Source organism: Sprattus sprattus (assembly GCF_963457725.1).
Source record: "Sprattus sprattus genome assembly, chromosome: 4".
Classification (NCBI taxonomy): Eukaryota; Metazoa; Chordata; class Actinopteri; order Clupeiformes; family Clupeidae; genus Sprattus; species Sprattus sprattus.
The window spans coordinates 30,938,426-30,958,241 of record NC_137923.1 but is presented as its reverse complement, the minus strand read 5'-3'; the positions used below and the strand labels follow the sequence as shown (position 1 = coordinate 30,958,241).

General features: G+C 43.8%; 3 protein-coding genes across 3 annotated transcripts; 2 read left to right on the top strand and 1 right to left on the bottom strand.

Annotated features, from left to right (window-relative positions):
- Positions 1–10,408: 10,408 nt before the first annotated feature.
- Positions 10,409–13,105, top strand: LOC308364675 (myocilin-like). Its single transcript, XM_080837885.1, has 3 exons — positions 10,409–10,983; positions 11,602–11,712; positions 11,930–13,105. The coding sequence occupies exons 1-3, from the start codon at positions 10,545–10,547 to the stop codon at positions 12,709–12,711; spliced, it is 1,332 nt and encodes a 443-aa protein (XP_080694011.1). The 5' UTR covers positions 10,409–10,544; the 3' UTR covers positions 12,712–13,105.
- A 1,059-nt stretch (positions 13,106–14,164) lies between these two features.
- On the bottom strand, positions 14,165–16,033 carry LOC308363464 (polyisoprenoid diphosphate/phosphate phosphohydrolase PLPP6-like; the record flags this gene model as incomplete). The annotated part of the gene is made up of 2 exons (XM_080836271.1): positions 14,165–14,568; positions 15,595–16,033. The coding sequence occupies 2 exons, from the start codon at positions 16,031–16,033 to the stop codon at positions 14,165–14,167; spliced, it is 843 nt and encodes a 280-aa protein (XP_080692397.1).
- Positions 16,034–16,806: 773 nt separating this feature from the next.
- On the top strand, positions 16,807–19,790 carry LOC308363463 (peroxiredoxin-6-like; the record flags this gene model as incomplete). Its single annotated transcript, XM_080836270.1, has 5 exons — positions 16,807–16,898; positions 17,979–18,135; positions 18,365–18,511; positions 19,413–19,559; positions 19,662–19,790. The coding sequence occupies 5 exons, from the start codon at positions 16,807–16,809 to the stop codon at positions 19,788–19,790; spliced, it is 672 nt and encodes a 223-aa protein (XP_080692396.1).
- Positions 19,791–19,816: the final 26 nt, after the last annotated feature.

Here is a 19,816-nt window from a genome sequence, read left to right as displayed (position 1 = left end):
GTATGTAGTAGACTACACTGTAGACAATAATAAACCAATAATGCAAATGTATACATATTTCCATTCATTCAAAAGCAAAAACAAGGCTAAATAGCCAGGGAATGAAATAACGAATTGATTAAGCATATGCCTATTAGTGAAGCAACAGCTTGGCTCCGCGCCCACGTTTCTATGCGAGAGCACCGACGTGCGGTCAGGGGAGGCAGAGCTTCACCTGTCATCATTAAAGTAAAAAAACAAATAACGATCATAGGAAATAAATATTTTCTACTGGTCTGTGATATAAATGTATTTTCTGCATGATTCCAATCATTTCGAGCAGTTTTATAATCAAAATCGCTGAATTTGCGCATGTCCTGTTCAAACAGACAGGAGACAGCAAGACGATGAGGCAACGACGAGCTGTGCTTCATCTCAGATTGCGCAATACCTCACAAACTGGACTGAGTGTAGAACCTATTTAGTCCTGCTGATCTGACAAAAAACCTCAGTGAAAACCTCTACACTAATATTTGACCATGACTGCGAAAATGGAAGATTCTATAGCTAAGCTAAAACATTTCACTTAGCTATGTCCAACTGGCTTGAACATAATTTGTCTATAATTTTCAATGAATTAGCCTAATCTGCAGCGATATGCGTGAGGATAAGAACTCATACATCTTCAATTGCTGAAAGAATTTACGTTTTATTAGGCCTATTTAGATGGAACCGGGAAGCCTGGCTTGTTACCTGCATCATCGTATTTGAAAGCGCGCTATTAAAAGCGTTTATCCCTGTCTTAATGATGTGGTGCGAACCAAAGCAAAGTTTAGAAATGTGAATTAATCTTCTTCAGTCTTACTTTGCACTTGAGGGCTTTTGCGATTAGAAGGTCACGGTCCACGGACCAGTCCTTTGGCCCCACTCTCGTGCTTTCTTTGACCGGACATTTTCGCGCATTATAATTTGTTTCACTCTGAATGTTTCTAATGTTATGCGCTGTGCGGTGCCGTTTAGTTGACTCACTCGACATCGAGCGACCTGAGGCCCCCCTGGTGGCGACACGGCCCTGTGCTTACCAGGTTATTTTTAAAGGTTCCATCCATTGTAGAGAGCTCTGTTCTCAGGAAGGGTATAGAAGAAGGTGCCCAAGTAACAGCATGGGTTCTTACGCAAAATCAGAAATAGACATTAGCAGTCAGTGAATGTGATGGCAAACCTTATGTTATGTCATGCCCAGCTGGAGTAGTTGGCCTTCTTGTGATGTGAATTTTGGTTTATTTTCACATGTGCATTTGTGAATGAGCTTGGTTTTACGTTTAAGTTTGTGTACTTACCGTTCCAGTACCAATTTTCACGGACATAATGTGTATGAAACGTGTGTACCGTATGCATGTGTTTGTATGTATGTAACGTGTGTTTGTGTGTACAGAATGTATATGTTTGTGTGTACAGTATATGTTTGTATGAATGTAACGTGTGTTATGTTCTTGTATAATATATGTTTTTGATGTAGTTCTTATTCTCATGTGTCATGCATGTCATGCTTATACCATTCGTCTGTGCACCATGTCAGATTATCGTGTGTGGTGTGGGAGCTCCCTTCACGTGTTTTTGTTGCATGATTCATTGTCACGTGGTAGAGACAAATTGCAGAGCATCACAATGTAAACACCAAGGTATTTTCTGGTGGGGGGTGGGGGAGGCTCTGCATCCTGAATGGTCCAGTCTGGTCTGGTTGTATTGCTTTGTAAGTCTCCAGAGAAGACTCCACAGTCTCCTCTTCAACCAGCGCATCCTGTCCGAATCGGCAGAGCAGACTGCAGTTCTCATCAGAGACTTCACCCCTGTAAAGACACCAGCACGGCCATTTCACAGTCCATCAAACCAGCCCCCTGGGGGCAGAAGAACCCTCACAAACACATGCCAAACTCACTGCACGCACACACAAATATTATTCTGCCTCGGCTCAAGGGAGGGGATATGGGCCCACCACATGTGGTTGACACTTGACAGAATTGATTTTTGTGAATTATTTATTTGGTAGATTATGACTTACGTCAATGGTTGATTTTTGTGTTTTATATGTTTGTGTTCTCTGTATGCCTCACTTTAATTAATGGTGGAACACTGAGTGTCAGTTTTTTGAAGTCATATTCCTTTCCCCAGTACTGGGGCCAAGGACAGAAGTATAGATGTCCCCTCTCCTTATTTCTTCTGTAGTTGACAGTTATGTTGTTTAGCTGAGAGGGTCAGGTCTGTGCTAGAGGTAGGGCCAAGGATAGCTCACTCTGTTCTTGTAAACTCTGTCATGCAGAGACAGACTAGCTAGCTGGGATGATTGGGGAATAAGAATCTTAAAGCCTTAAAACCTTGTCCCTCTGGTGACTGAATAAGTAATTTTTCAGGACTTTTAAACGTATGTGTCAATTAATTTAGTTTCACTTGATGGCAAGTTGTTACCTCATGGAACGCCAAAGGATCAATATGATCTAGTTCCAGTGGATATGCTGAACGGTTTGATAAAAATTCAGCCATATTCTCAACTGGCTAAGTGAAAGAAAAAAGGTTTCATGCAATGTGAGTATTATAGGCAATGTCAAATTTTTGTCAAATAGCATCATGGGATTTCAACAGAAAGAGAGAGTGTGAGACTGGAGGGGATTTCAACATCGGAAGCAAGAAGAGCTTGTTGTTGAACACTTCAAGATGAATAAAACAGTTGGACATTACATAACCGGCAAAGCTCTCCACCCTGTTCTTGCCTGGAACTATAAATGTGACATTGATACTCTGCCCTGATTCAGCCAAGGAACAAAGTTTGGACATGGACTATGAGCAGACACACGCAAATTCTTATAAAAGTCAATACGGAGTCAATACATATGGAAGTTTATTAGACTCTTTATTCAAATGGCAATGCATTTGTCAAATGGCAATTCAATGTGCAAAGTGACAATGCAATCCGCAATTCAAATGGCAAACCAGTTGTCAAATGGCAATTCAATGTGCAAATGACAATGCAATCCGCAATTCAGTTTGTATTATTTTGAATAAAAATTTGAATGAACGCTTTTTGCATTGCATTTCATATTGACACGTTTTTTTCGACTCTTTATTCAAATGAAAATGCATTTGTCAAATGGCAATTCAATGCGCAAAGTGACAATGCAATCCGCAATTCAAATGGAAAAGCAGTTGTCAAATGGCAATTCAATTTGCAAATGACAATGCAATCCGCAATCCAGTTTGTATTATTTTGAATAACAATTTGAATGAGAACTTATTGCATTGCATTTCATATTGACACGGTCTTTTCGACTCTTTATTCAAATGGTAATTCAATGTAGTAGCTAAACAGCACCCCCAGTGTATTGCATTAGCATTTACTTGTCATTACGCTCGTTCTGTTGCAAAATTCAAATGAAAATGCAATCTGTCAGTCGCCCCATCAAGGCGGGTCCCTACCTCAACTGAGGGGAAGAAAACCGCCACCAGCACACAGCTGAATACAGGTGTTTACACGACTTTTATATGTCTACATCGACTCGGTTTGTTGTTTATATACTATACGAACACTGTCAGGGCAAACTGAATATTGTAGGTCTTAAATTAAGCTCTCAACCGTAGCATGTAGCGAGTGTCAAGTAGCAAGTTTGGCTGCAGTGCAGCGCTAATAGCATTTTAGCAGCTACCTTTTACGTTTGAATTGAAGTGTTAGCAGCAAGCTAACCATAACGGTCGAGAGCTTAATTTAAGACCTACAATATTCTGTTTGCCCTGACAGTGTTCGTATATATTAACAACAAACCGAGTCGATGTAGACATATAAAAGTGGTGTAAACACCTTTATTTGCATACAAATATTTCCAGTTAAACAGTCTCCCGAGACCTATGATTAGCAGCTAGCTTCTACATGGATCTTCAATTAAAGCGTTAGCACCCAGCTAACAACAACGGTCGAGAGCTTAATTTAAGACCTACAATATTCAGTTTGCCCTGACAGTGTTCGTGTAGTATATAAGAAACAAACCGAGTCGATGTAGACATATAAAAGTCGTGTAAACACCTGTATTCAGCTTTATTCATATCAAATATTTTCCAATAACAGACACGAGAGGCTCGGCCATCTTGTTTGACATTATTTGAATTCACCGGGCTCCTGCACTACGTCGAGCTTCACTTCTGACACACGCCGCGCTGATTGGTTATAGGGGTAGGGACCCGCGCTGATTGGTTATAGGGGTAGGGACCCGCCTTGATGGGGCGACTGACAGATTGCATTTTCATTTGAATTTTGCAACAGAAAGAGCGTGATGACAAGTAAATGCTAATGCAATACACTGGGGGTGCTGTTTAGCTACTACATTGAATTACCATTTGAATAAAGAGTCGAAAAGACCGTGTCAATATGAAATGCAATGCAATAAGTTCTCATTCAAATTGTTATTCAAAATAATACAAACTGGATTGCGGATTGCATTGTCATTTGCAAATTGAATTGCCATTTGACAACTGCTTTTCCATTTGAATTGCGGATTGCATTGTCACTTTGCGCATTGAATTGCCATTTGACAAATGCATTTTCATTTGAATAAAGAGTCGAAAAAACCGTGTCAATATGAAATGCAATGCAATAAGCGTTCATTCAAATTTTTATTCAAAATAATACAAACTGAATTGCGGATTGCATTGTCATTTGCACATTGAATTGCCATTTGACAACTGGTTTGCCATTTGAATTGCGGATTGCATTGTCACTTTGCACATTGAATTGCCATTTGACAAATGCATTGCCATTTGAATAAAGAGTCTAATAAACTTCCATAAATACACCCCTGCATCTACATAAATACTGACTTGTATAAATGGTTTTGCAGCAACTCTACGTTTCTATTTGGGAAGTTCTTGACTGTAATGGAGTAATAAGGAATTGAAGAGCCTGTCTTTGCATACTGTACTGTTATAGTTAGAAAGTCCAGGGCCTGTCCTTACAGAGCCACCTTCCCACAGGCATTATTACTGGTATTATGTTTAACTGAAATTCCATATATTTAATGTGGATGCCTACTGCAGAAGATGCTCGGCTGCAACACAAGAGAAAAAATGTAAAAGAGGAGTTGGCCAGACAGAACGAGACACAAACAGCTGAATTGGTTTTGTGCATGTCCTAATCATGTCTCCATGGCGATTACTTCCACACCCCCATAAGTGCGTTCAACAAAAACCTTTGCCATTCAGTTAACAGCAGCACTGTATCAGTAGGAATAACAACGTTCCAGAAACCCTGTTTATTTCCTTGATTATATACCTGGTTGAAGTATACTCTAGACAGCCTGTAATTCATGAAGAAAGAGCAATACAAACACCCCCACGATCCTGACAGACCATAAAACAACCTGCTGTTGGGCTGCCACTCTCACCTGCATATGTTAGTCCACCTCTGGCTTTCAGAATGTCCTGTGGTGCCTGAGGTAGGACGCAAATAGGCAGTTTGAGTTAAAAAGAGCACTTTCAATAGAAAAAATAACAAAAAGCACCATCTGAAATGAATAACCATTGTGTTTTTTAGACCCATTAGCATTCCAAACTCATAAGCACAGCCATTTCTATAATGAGCACGTGTAAGGAGGAATGATGGTCTGAGAAAGAGGCCCTTCATGAAGGTATTGTCAAAGCTATAATACTGTAAATCAGGCCAGTACCACATTAACTGATGTCCTATGTAACATTTTGTGAAAAATGACTGCATTTGTATAAGCACTAGTTACACACCTGTGTGCTCTGAATGTTAAAGGAACATTGTTTAACATGTGTTTCAGACATGTTTTTGTATGGAACTGTTTTTTTGAAGGACAAATAAACTCACCTTTCGTTCCCATTAACTGCCTATGCCCTTTACTATGCTGTTTTTGTTTTTACAGCACATCACTAAACACAGTATACAACAGAAGTGTGAACACCCCTGTGCAACAACACTTCAAGGTCAAATGATTAAAAATCGTATCAGCTTACAGTAGTTGCATTACTTCTGAGTTGAACAGTACGGTATTTGCGCTTGTGAAGTAAAGTAAAATCAAAAGCTTAAAATCAGGCCCCACAGTAGGAACTTGTGATAACTTAGTTCTCAGTCATAGATGATTCACTCCAGATGATCATGTTCAGTATTTAATATAAGAAATCACAGAGGTTGTAGATAGCACATACATTACTCAGGTTATCGCTACTTGATCTGGTATCAATGTCTTGACCTCAAGGTTAACTATGTCCTCCTGATGGAGTGGGGTGGTATTGCAATAGTATTTATATGAACCAGATAATCAGGATACCACAGAACTCAAAGCAACAAAAGTCAGTACACCTTTTATTATTGAGATTAAAATCGTTTTATTTTTTCAATACTTCGTATGTCCAGCTTTATTTTTGATGACAGACTCCGTGTCATTCTTAGCCGAATCATAGTTTTTCCTTTTTTGTCTTTAGAAACTTTTGTTTAATTTTGCCAGTGTGCTTTGGATTGTTATCATTCTGATATATTCCTCTTCTTCTCTCCTGGAGACAGCAACTCATGCAGCTTCATGACATCACCCTCCCACCTCTGCATCTTCAGAACATCACCCTCCCACCTCTGCATCTTCATAACATCACCCTCCCACCTCTGCAGCTTCATGACATCACCCTCCCACCTCTGCATCTTCATAACATCACCCTCCCACCTCTGCAGCTTCATGACATCACCCTCCCACCTCTGCATCTTCATAACATCACCCTCCCACCTCTGCATCTTCATAACATCACCCTCCCACCTCTGCATCTTCATGTCATCACCCTCCCACCTCTGCATCTTCAGAACATCACCCTCCCACCTCTGCATCTTCAGAACACCACCCTCCCACCTCTTCATCTTCATGTCATCACCCTCCCACCTCTGCATCTTCATAACATCACCCTCCCACCTCTGCATCTTCATAACATCACCCTCCCACCTCTGCAGCTTCATGACATCACCCTCCCACCTCTGCATCTTCATAACATCACCCTCCCACCTCTGCATCTTCAGAACATCACCCTCCCACCTCTGCATCTTCAGAACATCACCCTCCCACCTCTGCATCTTCATAACATCACCCTCCCACCTCTGCAGCTTCATGACATCACCCTCCCACCTCTGCATCTTCATAACATCACCCTCCCACCTCTGCATCTTCAGAACATCACCCTCCCACCTCTGCATCTTCAGAACACCACCCTCCCACCTCTTCATCTTCAGAACACCACCCTCCCACCTCTTCATCTTCATGTCATCACCCTCCCACCTCTGCATCTTCATAACATCACCCTCTCACCTCTTCATCTTCAGAACATCACCCTCCCACCTCTGCATCTTCATAACATCACCCTCTCACCTCTTCATCTTCAGAACATCACCCTCTCACCTCTACACCTTCATAACATCACCCTCTCACCTCTACACCTTCATAACATCACCCTCCCACCTCTTCATCTTCAGAACATCACCCTCTCACCTCTACACCTTCATAACATCACCCTCTTTATAACAATGCTCGTGCAGTTAATTGGAAATCAGAGGTGCGTTCACTTTTGGTGCACTGAGTTTCCAATATTAGGCTTGTAGTTCAAAGTATTTTTGATTGTTTATAAGAGAAAATGTTCTACTAGTCAACTAAGGTGATACAATTTTAAGTCATTTGATATCGAAGTGATATTGCACAGGTGTGCGGTCACTTGTGTAGTATACTGCACAACAGTTTAGTTAAAAATAAAAACAATGGAGAAAAAGAGCACCTGTCTTTTTTTTCTGATAAAGCTGTCACAATCCAATTATCTTGTATACCCTCTTGCTACTCCTGACCTAGTCAAGAGCCATATTTCATAACCCCAAGACCGTCTTTCTCCTCTCTCTTTTGGGGTCAGACCAATACTCTCTACCTGTCATCAGATGGAATGGAACAAGTTAGTAATGTATGGACTATAATGTATGGCTTATAATGGAGGGTTTCAATATAGGCAGCAGTTTCCAACAATTTCCTTGAAGAGCATCAATCCCTTCGAGGGTTTCTTTTTCATTGGCCACCTGACCAGTGTGTACACACCTGGATTTCTGCAAAGCACCGGCATTCTCGAATAGAATTTCGGAAAGAAAATGGGACCTCACAATATCCATCATTTTTTATGGTTGTAGGAAATATCCAGTGGTCTGCTGTCTAGAGCATTAAGCATGGAAGCCTGTGTGTTACGCCTGTGGAAAATTCCTTGAGTGTGTAGGAAGGTAGGATTCAGGGGACAGACAAACAGAGAATGAATCATCGCCTCAGCAGTGGTCCATTATGGTACCCCGGCTGGGAGTGCAAAAGCCATTTCTGCTTTCCTCCCCAGAGGACCAGTGCGGGGCTCTGAGCACCGACCCGCCCGCCTGGCCCCCCCTCTACCGCCCCCACCCTCCCCATTGTTTGTTATTGTTAAACCAGCATCACTATGCTGTGCTATGCAACCTTCCCCTGTCCTTTCCTATTGCAAACATGTGCTTCAAGCACTCGCTCATAAACAAGTCTGCCTCACTTCCTGTGTCTAGGTGCGGGTCCAGGGTGTAGAGGGGGACGCGCCGCTCTCATCGGGCCCATAAAAGAGAGGAGAAACACGTGCCTGGCTCACCTGCTGGAGAGAGACAGGGATGCTGTCCAAAAACTCACGCCCCTTCAGCAGGGGCTGACTGACTTCAAACGGGAAAAAAATGTCTAAACAGCTGCTGGGAAACAGAGAGTGAATGGGGCGCGTTAACTTGTCAGATCACGCACCACCGAGGAGACAAGAGTCTCTGTCTCACTGTGTCTCATAAATCACTCGTTGATGACTATTTTCTCATCTCAATCTCGTCCCCTCTTATGGGCACCCCCTTTGGCCGGCAAATACAGGGTGTGGCATCTTTCCCCCTGGTAAAAGATAACCGTCTAGACATGCTGTGCCACCGGGGGCAGACATCTCAAGGTGTGGAGCCAGCTGTTTACAGCAGGGCAGCTGTGGTCTATCGTGCCACTGCAACTTGTTTACTGACTAAATTGCTTCACTAATTGTGGAATTTTGTATTCTCTGTTGATGTGGTAGTGTGAGGATGTGTAAAAACTGTAATGTAATCACTCTTTATTTTTTGATTACTTTCACAAAACTTTTGATAATTTGATTTCATGTACCAAATAGCAAATGTGTGTGCCAACCGACATTGGGTATATGTTCCAATTCAACAAAAAGGGCATCAACGAAACAAAACAGGAATCATTAATAGTTTATAATAAAGTTTATGTTCAGTGCATAAAAAAAAGTAACTACAAAGTGAGGAAAATAAAAAGGAACATTTCTTCCACTTAAGGTCTGAATAAATAAAACAGTGTGTACATTTGCAACAAGTTATAAAACTAAATGCTGGGATAATGACACCTGACATTGGCAGCTTACTGACACTGACAGAGTGGCAAGTTAAGTTCTAGTTCAAACAGCTAAACATTTAGTTTAATCTGCTTTCATCTATAATATTCTGGGGTAAGAATGTCGACCGCTATAGCTTGCAAACAAATAAAAGGCCACGATTCATTAAAACTGCGTATAATAATGTAATCATGCCATCTTCCAAATGAAGCTGTTATCTGTCCGAGTATTTTCAAGTTCATCCTTCTCTGATTATAGATACTTGGTTTTCTCTCTTTTTTCTTTTAGCACAATCGCCCAACAGTGATACCTTCTTCATGATTCTTAATAATATACTCAAGGTCAAACTCTCTCTCGTGCAGAGCCCACATGGCAGCCGAGGGGACCAGTGGACTGACCGCGGTGGGGCAGCTGGATGAATTGCATGCCACCTTGACGAACTAAGCCGATGGAGTCATCTCTGTCTCCTCATCTTACTACAGAGGATAACAACATACTAAACTCTGTGACATATGAGGCACGACTTGTGGTTTAAAAATACAGCAGAAAAACTGCTTAGTTGTGGCCTGTTAAACTTGCATGTATGTGATTATTGCTGTGCAGAGCCAAGAACAGCTGTAGAGACTCCTATTACAGAGGCGCAAACAGGACCCTTAGCCCTGACCTTTACCACATAAACGTGCTCATGTCCAGAGTAGCCACTGCCAAAGCGAGACAGGCCTCCGAGTTGGCAACACACAAGTGCCATAAATATGTCCAAAAGAGAAGTTGCAGGGGTGCCCAAAAACAGGATCTGCACATGGAAAAAACATTTTGGGAAGTTTGCATTACATCACACTTCCCGCTAAGTGTCCCTGCCTTCTCAGCTCACTCCCGCCCTCTCCGACAGGCACCTATGCGCTCTGACTCCTCCCTCCAGCACCTCTACCGTGAGTATATATATCAACCCCAACACCTGTCTGAGCTCAGGCAAACAAACAGGAGACTCAACCGCAAGACACATTACATCACATCACATCAACCAACACAACAGAGCAAAGACAATCAAGGCAACAAGACAGACCACCACCAAAAAAAGACCACCACAGTTTCTCACGTTAACTGTAGAACTCCACCCAGCCATGTGGATCCAGCTTGCCATGTGCCTGTGCTGCCTGGCAGTGGGCTGTCAGGGGCAGGACAGAACGGCGTCGCTCCGCAGGGCCGACAGCGACTTCAGTGGCCGCTGCCAGTACACCTTTACCGTGGACAGCCCAGCCGAGTCCAGCTGCCCTCAGGCAGGAGCCGCAGGCACGGAGATGGAGGGCGTTGCGTCCCGACTCACCCTCCTGGAGGCTCTGGTGAGCCGGCTGCTGGGGGAGCAAGGGGCAGTGATGGTGGGTGAAGCCGGGCTGCAGACTGCGGAGAAGGTGAGCCAGCTCCAGCAAGACAACCAGCGGATTAACAGGCAGGTGCAGGACCTCCAGAGGAGGCTGGAGGAGCTGACGGTGGAGGCGGAGCAGCTGAGGGAGAAGCCCTGCCAGCAGCCCCCGCCCCCAGGGGTCACGACAGCAGACAGTGGTGAGCTCCGGGGGAGAGGGGAGCAACGGGGAGGACGAGGGCAGACAGGGGTTAGCTCCGGGGAGAGGGGAGCAACGGGGAGGACGAGGGCAGACAGGGGTGAGGGAGCAGGGAGAAGATGAGGATAGACAGCAGGTGGAATTGTATGTCCATTTAATTTAGTGGAAAAGGTTGTCAAAAAAGTATTTGCTGAATAACATTTAAAATAATTGGCTAATATTTGTCAATATATTCTAGCCCAAAATGAAGTGTGTTTGCCTGTATGTACATGTACAAGAGCAAGACAGTGGTCGAGAGGAGAAAACATACTCAGCTGGAAATGTATTCATCCTAATTACATCAACCATCAAAGAGCTCTGCACTGATCTGTGACTTTGTATGTGTGTGTGTGTGTGCGAGTGTGCCTGTATGCCATCAAAGAGCTCTGCACTGATCTGTGACTGTGTGTGTGTGTGTGTGTGTGTGTGTGTGTGTGTGTGTGTGTGTGTGTGTGTGTGTGTGTGTGTATGCCATCAAAGAGCTCTGCACTGGTCTGTGACTGCACTGCTCTGCTCTGCTTAACAAATACTCGTGACTGACTTCTCTCGGTGATACCATGTCTACTCTTGTCCTCCTTAGATTCTGCGTTTCAGTTTGGGAGCGGAGCATTTCAAGAGATGAAGGCTGAGGTGTCAGAGGTGCCTGCCCCCCCTCAGATCCGACAAAATGGACAAACCCAGAACGTGACAGGTACCAAAGGACTCAAAAAACACCAAAAGACAACGAGCAGTGTGAACAAATAAGACAATTCAAATTCAATCCTAAATTCCCAATGAGAACACGATCACAAAATGACATAGTTACTGCAACCACACAATATTTAGGTTGTTTCCATTCCAAAGAACTTGGTAATTAAAAGATAACTGGGAAATGGTGTTTGTCTTTATGTAACGACTGTTCTCCTCAGGCTGTGGCGTGCTGGTGTCAGTGGAGGAGCCTGTGACTCACCACAAGGTTGACGGCATCACAGGCAAATACGGCGTCTGGTTCCAGGACCCGGAGCCCGCGGGGCCTCCCTACGGCCCTAAGGCGGTGTGGCGCATTGAGGCAGTGGGCAAGGAGGTGAGGCAGCTCTTTGCCTACGAGGACATGGACCAGTTGGTGCGCGGCTTCCCCATGAAGGTGCTGGTGCTCCCTGAGGCGGTGGAGAGCACCGGTGCCACCGTCTACCGCGGCTCCCTCTACTACCAGCGCCGCCGCAGCCGCACCATCATGCGCTACGACCTGGCCGCTGAGAGCCTGGCAGCTCGGCTGGAACTGCCTCACGCCGGCTTCCATGGCCAGCACCCGTACTCCTGGGGCGGCTACACCGACATCGACCTGGCGACGGACGAGAGGGGCCTGTGGGTGATCTACAGCAGCAGCAAGGCTAAGGGGGCAATCGTCGTCTCGCAGCTGAACCCCGACAACCTGGAGGTGAAGAAAAGCTGGGAGACCAACATCCGGAAGAACACGGTGGGCAACGCCTTCATGGTCTGCGGCCGGCTGTACACCGTGGCCAGCTACAGTTTACCCAACACCACCGTCAACTACGTGTTTGACACAGACACCGGCGAGAGCAAAGCCATCGCCATACCCTTCAACAACCGCTACCGCTACAACAGCATGATCGACTACAACCCGGGCAACAAGAAGCTCTACGCCTGGGATAATCACCACATGGTCACCTACGACATACAGCTGGCATAGTCGAACAGCAGCCCCTAAGCAGACACAAACCCTCCTAACGACACAGACCAAAGCATTGCAAGTCACCTGCCATAAATAGTGTAATATGCGTTCAATCATCTCGTGCAACCTTTTCATGTCATTTCAGCAGAATTATTAAGGCTATCCTGGTTTGTAACTGCTTTAGTACAAAAATAACTTCTCTGTGATGTATTTGTATATATTTTGTATTTTTAAAGCAAATTGTATGTACTTCTGTGTATAGAATATCATTTTTTTCCCCTAAAATGTATTTTTGTATGAAAGTTATTGTAAATTGTAAACTGCTGTCTCCTTATACAAGCCTTAACATCTGTCATTCTACTAATTTAAATAATAAATGATAAAAAGAGTGATGATTGATTAGTGATTATATCTTGTTTCCCTTTGAAAATAAATGAATAAATAAACATTAATGTGGAAGAACAATACTATTTTACACTTCTAGCTATAGCTACATGAATGTACTTGATTTCCACTTTGACCCCTCAAACTCACGACACTGGCCATTACATAGACAGTAATCCTTACCTACCTCACAAATAATCTTCTGAAACGCATTTGATGAGTTTGGGAAAACTAATATTTTGTTGCAACTTATCAAAACGTTTTTGAATGCATTTATGAATTAAGTAAGTTTTGGCTCTGATCTGACCGGAGAGTTCATTCTTAGAGAGGCTCCATTTCTTGATATAGGGAACTGATAGATCATGGGCGCCATCTTCTGGGTATTTGATGGTATAATTAGGTCAAAAAACGCTTCCTGTTTGTCTATGGCTTTAACACCATTCCAACCACAGTACATAGCATCCTGTTACAATTATAGCCAAGAGAAATGTAGAACAACAGCAATGCTTGTTTTTGCTTTGTAATGATTCAATAATGTATGTGTTTTCTAACAAGCCTGGCAGGCCTGCATTTGTTAACTAAATCCATCAGTGAACTGTGTGTCAGTTCAAATCCAACTGTGACCATTTTGTGATTTCATATTTTACTCAAACAGTACTATATAACAAGTATGTCGAAAGGATGTTTAAGAGACATGTATTCATTAATTACTTTTTGTTATGCATGCATACTCTACCACAGACAATGTTTACTATATGCAAAATTAAGAAAATGTTTCTTTGTTAGAAAAACTTTTCTTCGAGATAAGGCTATAAAATCATCACATCTGGCTGACATATAGTTGTACTCTTTACAGTACAAATATCCCACTCACATTCAACAACTGCAAATCTGTGTCAAGTCCACAAAGCTGTGCTAACAGGTGATGCTACTAAATAACAATCCTCTTTTTCCTTCTCCTGGTGTGTCATTTCGCCACCATCCCACGTTTTATGGCTTTCATGCGCAAAACGCTCCGATTCCAATCCATTTGTTATTCCCAACAAGTCCCTCGGGAGCTGCGGATAAACTCCAGGTTGGGGCTCAGTCACACTCCAGCCACTCTGTCCTGCAGGAAGGTCGTCAGGAAGGTCGTCAGGAGGTCCTGCAGGCGCTCGGGGGACAACCAAAGCCTCTCCACCAGGCTGTAATGGCAGTAGCCAAGGCCCAGCCCAAACAGCACGTCCGTCACGTTGCTCTGGCCCAGCAGGACCCGTGACAGGCCAACCAGCCCGGCCCAGGCTAGGACCAGGGCGTGCAGCGGGGCGGCGGCTGACACCAGGTGCGTGAGCACGAGGCGGGCGCACATGGCGGCCCGAGTGGCATGGCCTGATGGGAAGGAGTAGCGGTCCACCGCCATGGGCATGAACATGTCGAAGCGGCTCTGGGACGGAGGCCGGCGACGCACGATGGCCTTCACAATTCCAACTAAGGCCATGTCCAGCACCAAGGCTGAAAGAGAGAGAGGGGGGGGGGGGGGGAGAGAGAGATGGAGAGAGAGAGAGAGAGAGAGTGAGAGAGAGAGAATGTAAGTAACATACAAGGGCAAAAAGATGAATAATGCCTCTCCAACTCAGCGCAATGCCAATTTGCAAGATCACTTAAGGATCCTTTAAATGCTGATGTTTGAACTTGACTTTTGCAATTTTGCTCTTTAGCCCTATAGCATCCTGTAGATCCAACAGAGGTGTTTCAAACATCTCAGGCATGGCTGACCTCTGGAATCACAAATCCATTTAAAACTATTCCTATAGTTGTCGCGGAGCAAAGAAATAGCGGTTGTGTGTCCATATGTGTGTCTGTGTGTGTGTGTGTGTGTCTGTCTATGTGTCTGTTTACTCCCTCCCTCATACGTTCAACCCCCCTGAGGTGACACTTTTTGTGGGCTGGCTAAAAGGGAACATTTTTCCACTGTGGTGTCCTCTGTTCTCTCTGGAATCAGGCTGCAGCTGCTGTAGCCTGCTCATTGATAGAGCTGAGATGACTGGGTTATAAATGGACACCGCACAGGAACCACAGCTGAGGGATCACTATGTATTACAAACAACTTTAATTCCAGAGACTGCCCTGTGTTCACTGTGTCCAACTTTTGTGAGCGTGAGTCTCTCTCTCTCTCTCTCTCTCTCTCTCTCTCTCTCTCTGTGTGTATGTGTGTGTGAGGAAGGGACGGTTGAGTGGGTGTACATAATTAATTATGACCAACCAAAAATCATTGCCAGCATTATATAGAAACACGTGTGGTCAAAGAATTATAGGATAGACACAGGCTTTGGGATAATAAAACGTCATTGTTTCCCTCAGTGACAACGTTCGATAAGAGAATGAGGATTCCAGTATCTAATATGTGAAAAGCAATGGCATCAAGCATAGATCCAGCAAGCATTAATCCAGCACGCTGTTCTTGCAAAATAAAGGAGAGCAACATCAAGTGCAAAAACAGGTATTTGCATGTAGGTAGCCATAATTATAACTACTTACCCATAAGAAGGTTTAACATTGTCTCCAGTTCAGCCGCTGAGTCGCTGTGGACCAAACCGTAAACCGCGCTCATAAGCCATGGAACTCCGTGCCCACTCATCTCCACGAGTTTTACAAGTGGCCTTATGCTGCCCAGCAAGGAGTCTTCGCAAGTACAAACACCAAGTCGTTTCGAAAGCCATAAGTCAATAGCTAGTAAAAACCTAAATGCAATGGTGAGAAGAGATAAATTGAGTCGCTTTGCATTGTCCGGAGACTGTGTCCCAATAACGAATGCAGACGCACTAGAAAAACTCGAAGCACGGCGTCGCGACGAGTAATCCAAAGATCTACGAGGAGACACTGCCCCGAAATCAAATCTCCCATTGACATTGTTACCACAGATTCCTGAAACACTGCCACTTCGACTGCCGTTTTTTCTCGCTTTCGGTGATGGCATCTTTAAAAGTTGCATTAAATAACTAAATGAACTATATTGTGCATAGAAAGAACTGTAACGGTGTGAGAAATTACATCGCGACCTTAATTAAAATACATATTTGAGCAACTTCATATGTTTCATTGATGAAGCTACTCCCCTGTGTAAATGCCTATTCAACATTGCCGTTAAAAACCCATGGACAAGGGTGATGCTGCTGAGTGCTTATAAGACCTGACCAGCTATCACGTGGTAAAAGTAAAGGCGCCGCAGTAGAAGTACAGGGGCACCTTAACCCCACGATTGAGCATCAGACCACCCCAGTATTCGAAAAAGGCTGAAAATGTTAAAGCAGTTTGTAGATAGCAACATGTTTACAGATGTTTTCATTTGAACCCATGCGACGAACCGCCTTCTTAAATTGCAACGACTAGCCTACTTAAAAGTAAAGTTGTGCCAGACTAAGTAGACCTAAAATATCGATGTTTTCTATGGGTTTAAACAAGTCAAGTCAAGTCAAGTCTTTTATTGTCAGGTACACAGAACAACAGAGTTGGACTGGGCACTGAAATTCTGAAACAACCGGCACGCGTCTGATTTATTTTTTCCAACTGCACATTTTAATAGTGTAGGCTACTTGTCACAAGTTGCGTTGCACTGCAGCCCCATGAGGCATAATTATCCTGTTAATACCACCCATCACCTGCACGGACGCAACCGGATGCAACCATCAACAAGCCATTTGAAGTTGTCAAATCCAACAGAAGCACAGAGGCAGCTATCAAGCTGTTGCGATGGCTGTCTTGTTACTAGGGGACATATTTCCTAATTTTGAGGCCGAAACTACAATTGGTACAATAAATGTACACGATTTTTTGGGAGATCGGTAAGTAGCCTACGCCAGCCTTTTTGCCTCTGGACCACTCCTTTGAATAAATGCTCCTGCAGAACATTAGCCATTAATTTACAATTAGACAATCTCAGAAGTCAAGACAATTTGTAATGATTCCGTGGACTATTTTATATTTCCCACCCTCAGAAACAAGGTAGTTTCAATTCGACTGACATGAGAACGAACGATGGAGCTTCTTTGGCAAATGAAACAGTAATGTAACTGTAAGTTAAGCAAAGATGACCCAGCGTACTGGTAATCACTTCCCCATACATGCCTCGCGTAACTGGAACTTTGCTGAAACGAAGCGCCAAAATTAGTTATATCGATTTGAATATGGATTGGCTAATGGTTTTCTAAAACTGACGTGAATTGTCAATCTGCGCTCGACAACAACACCGCGCTTTCTTTCTTACTTTCTGTCGGTGCCACTTTGCATTTGTTTATGGTGTGTCGTCATCTCGGGGCTGCTGTTGTCTCAGTCAAATAGAATGCTGATACTAGGAGAACTGTATCGTATGTCAGTGGTTTTCATTCTGATGTTAAACTACATAGTACGTTTCGAAATAAACGTTTTACAATGAGAAACGCAGATGTTTAGCTTCTCTCTAATACTGAAATTGTCCAAAATCATCTTATGGGCCACTCGTAGGTTTCAGTGTGTGTGTGTGTGTGTGTGTTTTAGTGAATAATGGAGACCAGTATATCATTTGCATGGACAGATTATGAAACCATGGGCCCCTGGGCCTGGACATGTAAAAGGGCCCCCTCCCCTTCATGCAGATTTGAGTTTGTGAAAAACATGGGCAGGGGCAGTGAATAGCATGCCGACCACGCCCCCTCCCCATGACAAAGTTTTGCCATATTTTTCACATGCAAACGTTTCTTTTTCGGGTAAAAGAGGACGCCTGGTCACCCTACATGACAGCAACTTCACGCAGAGGCTCTGGCCTCTGGACCCCCTGACGTCATGGGCCCCTTGGCCTGGGACCGTTCGGTAATCCATCCCTGATGATTTGTATAACAGATTGGTTTGACTTTAAACAAATCGTGTCTTCTACTCCCTTTCCATAGATGGGGCATCCTCTTCTCGCACCCTGCAGACTACACTCCTGTTTGTACTACAGAGCTAGGTCGTGCTGCACAACTGAGTGAAGAGTTCAAAAAGCGGGCCGTCAAAATGATAGCTTTGTCTGTCAACAGCGTTGAGGACCATCAGGGGTGGATAAAGGTATCACACCCTCCAAATACAATCACAACTACACAGAATAATTGTTTTGTTTACCCATCAGTTGCAGACATTCATTTAATCTTACAGATAATGGGTATATGATCCCTGTGTTTGGGCACAAAGGATGAATAAAATACAGCATACCTAAATAGGCGCCTTCACAAAAGCAGCGCAAAATCAATTTCCCTGTGACTTTAGTCATGACAAACTCCATTATAATTATTCATAGGACATCGTAGCTTACAATAATGAAGACCCTGGGTACACATTACCTTACCCCATCATAGCGGACCCCAAGCGGGACCTCGCCTTGGCCCTAGGTATGCTGGATCCAGATACCAGAGGCAAGGATGGCATGCCCCTCACTGCCAGATGTGTGAGTAAAGCCAAACATCATCTGCTCTTTTCTCACATTTCTTTGACAATGTAATGGAATGTTTGTAGCTAAGCATCGTTGTTTCCGGATGCACGCTATGAAATAGACAATTAGGATAGTAGTTAAAGCTAGTCTGGGAAGTCCCGCCCCACTTCTTCCGGCCAAATTGATTTTGCCTCTGCAGTGGGTCTGGTCAACTTCGGATAGCCGTTCATTTCAAGATTTCCAGAATCCTTGGAGCCAATCACAAACTGGCTTTTGGCTACCTGGCGCGCCATTGGCGGATTTAAACTTACCACGGCTACGTTACAAAATCTACTGCACGGAGAGTTTTTAAACATTGGACATGGTGGCCGCCGAAGCACCGCAAAACTTCGATAAGGCACGTTTTCTTTGAAAACAGAACAGAAACTTGCCCTGGAACAATTCATACAGAACAAATATGTGTTTGCTTTATTACCGATCGTTGTATCGTTGTATAGTATCGTTGGTCTGATTGGTTAAAGGCGTGTCCAATTACGTGAGTGAAGTGGATCGCTAATGAGTAGTTGGCCAGACTAACTGAACACATGGAATGCAGTGAAGGGGCAGGGAATTCCCAGACAAAGTTAAAGCAACAATATGCCACAATTTGACACTTTTTGACGTATGGTTTTATAGGCAAAAGGACAGATAAACACCTGTGTCTTTCCCACTAGCCATCAAGGATAGAGCAGTTAAACTGGTGTACATAATAAGTGTTAGTGCCAGCTACTTATCAGTACAGGGGTTTGAAAGACTTAATTACCTGTATAGCCAGAATATGCATGGCTAAAACATCTGTATACATCAACCTTTGTTATGGTCCTTTCAGAAATGATGCTGTAACTAATTGCCTTCCAAACAAACCAAACCTCCACAGGTGTTTATCATTGGTCCTGATAAAAGGCTGAAGCTTTCTATCCTGTATCCAGCCACAACTGGGCGGAATTTCGATGAGATCCTTCGGGTCATTGATTCCCTACAGTTGACAGCTAAGAAACGGGTGACCACACCAGTGAACTGGAAGGTGAGAATGATGCTCGATGAGAAGCGGTTCTCTTGTTCGTAATGTGCTATATAAATAAAGTTTTACTTACCTGACCTTTTTTTTCCTCATGGGATTGGGCAGCCTGGTGAAGATGTCATAGTTCACCCCAGCGTCTCTGAGGAGGGAGCCAAAGCTTTTTTCCCGGATGGTGTGTGCACAAAACAACTCCCATCGGGGAAAAACTATATGCGCTACACACCGCAGACTTAACAAAACACCTGGGGAAGCATACCTGA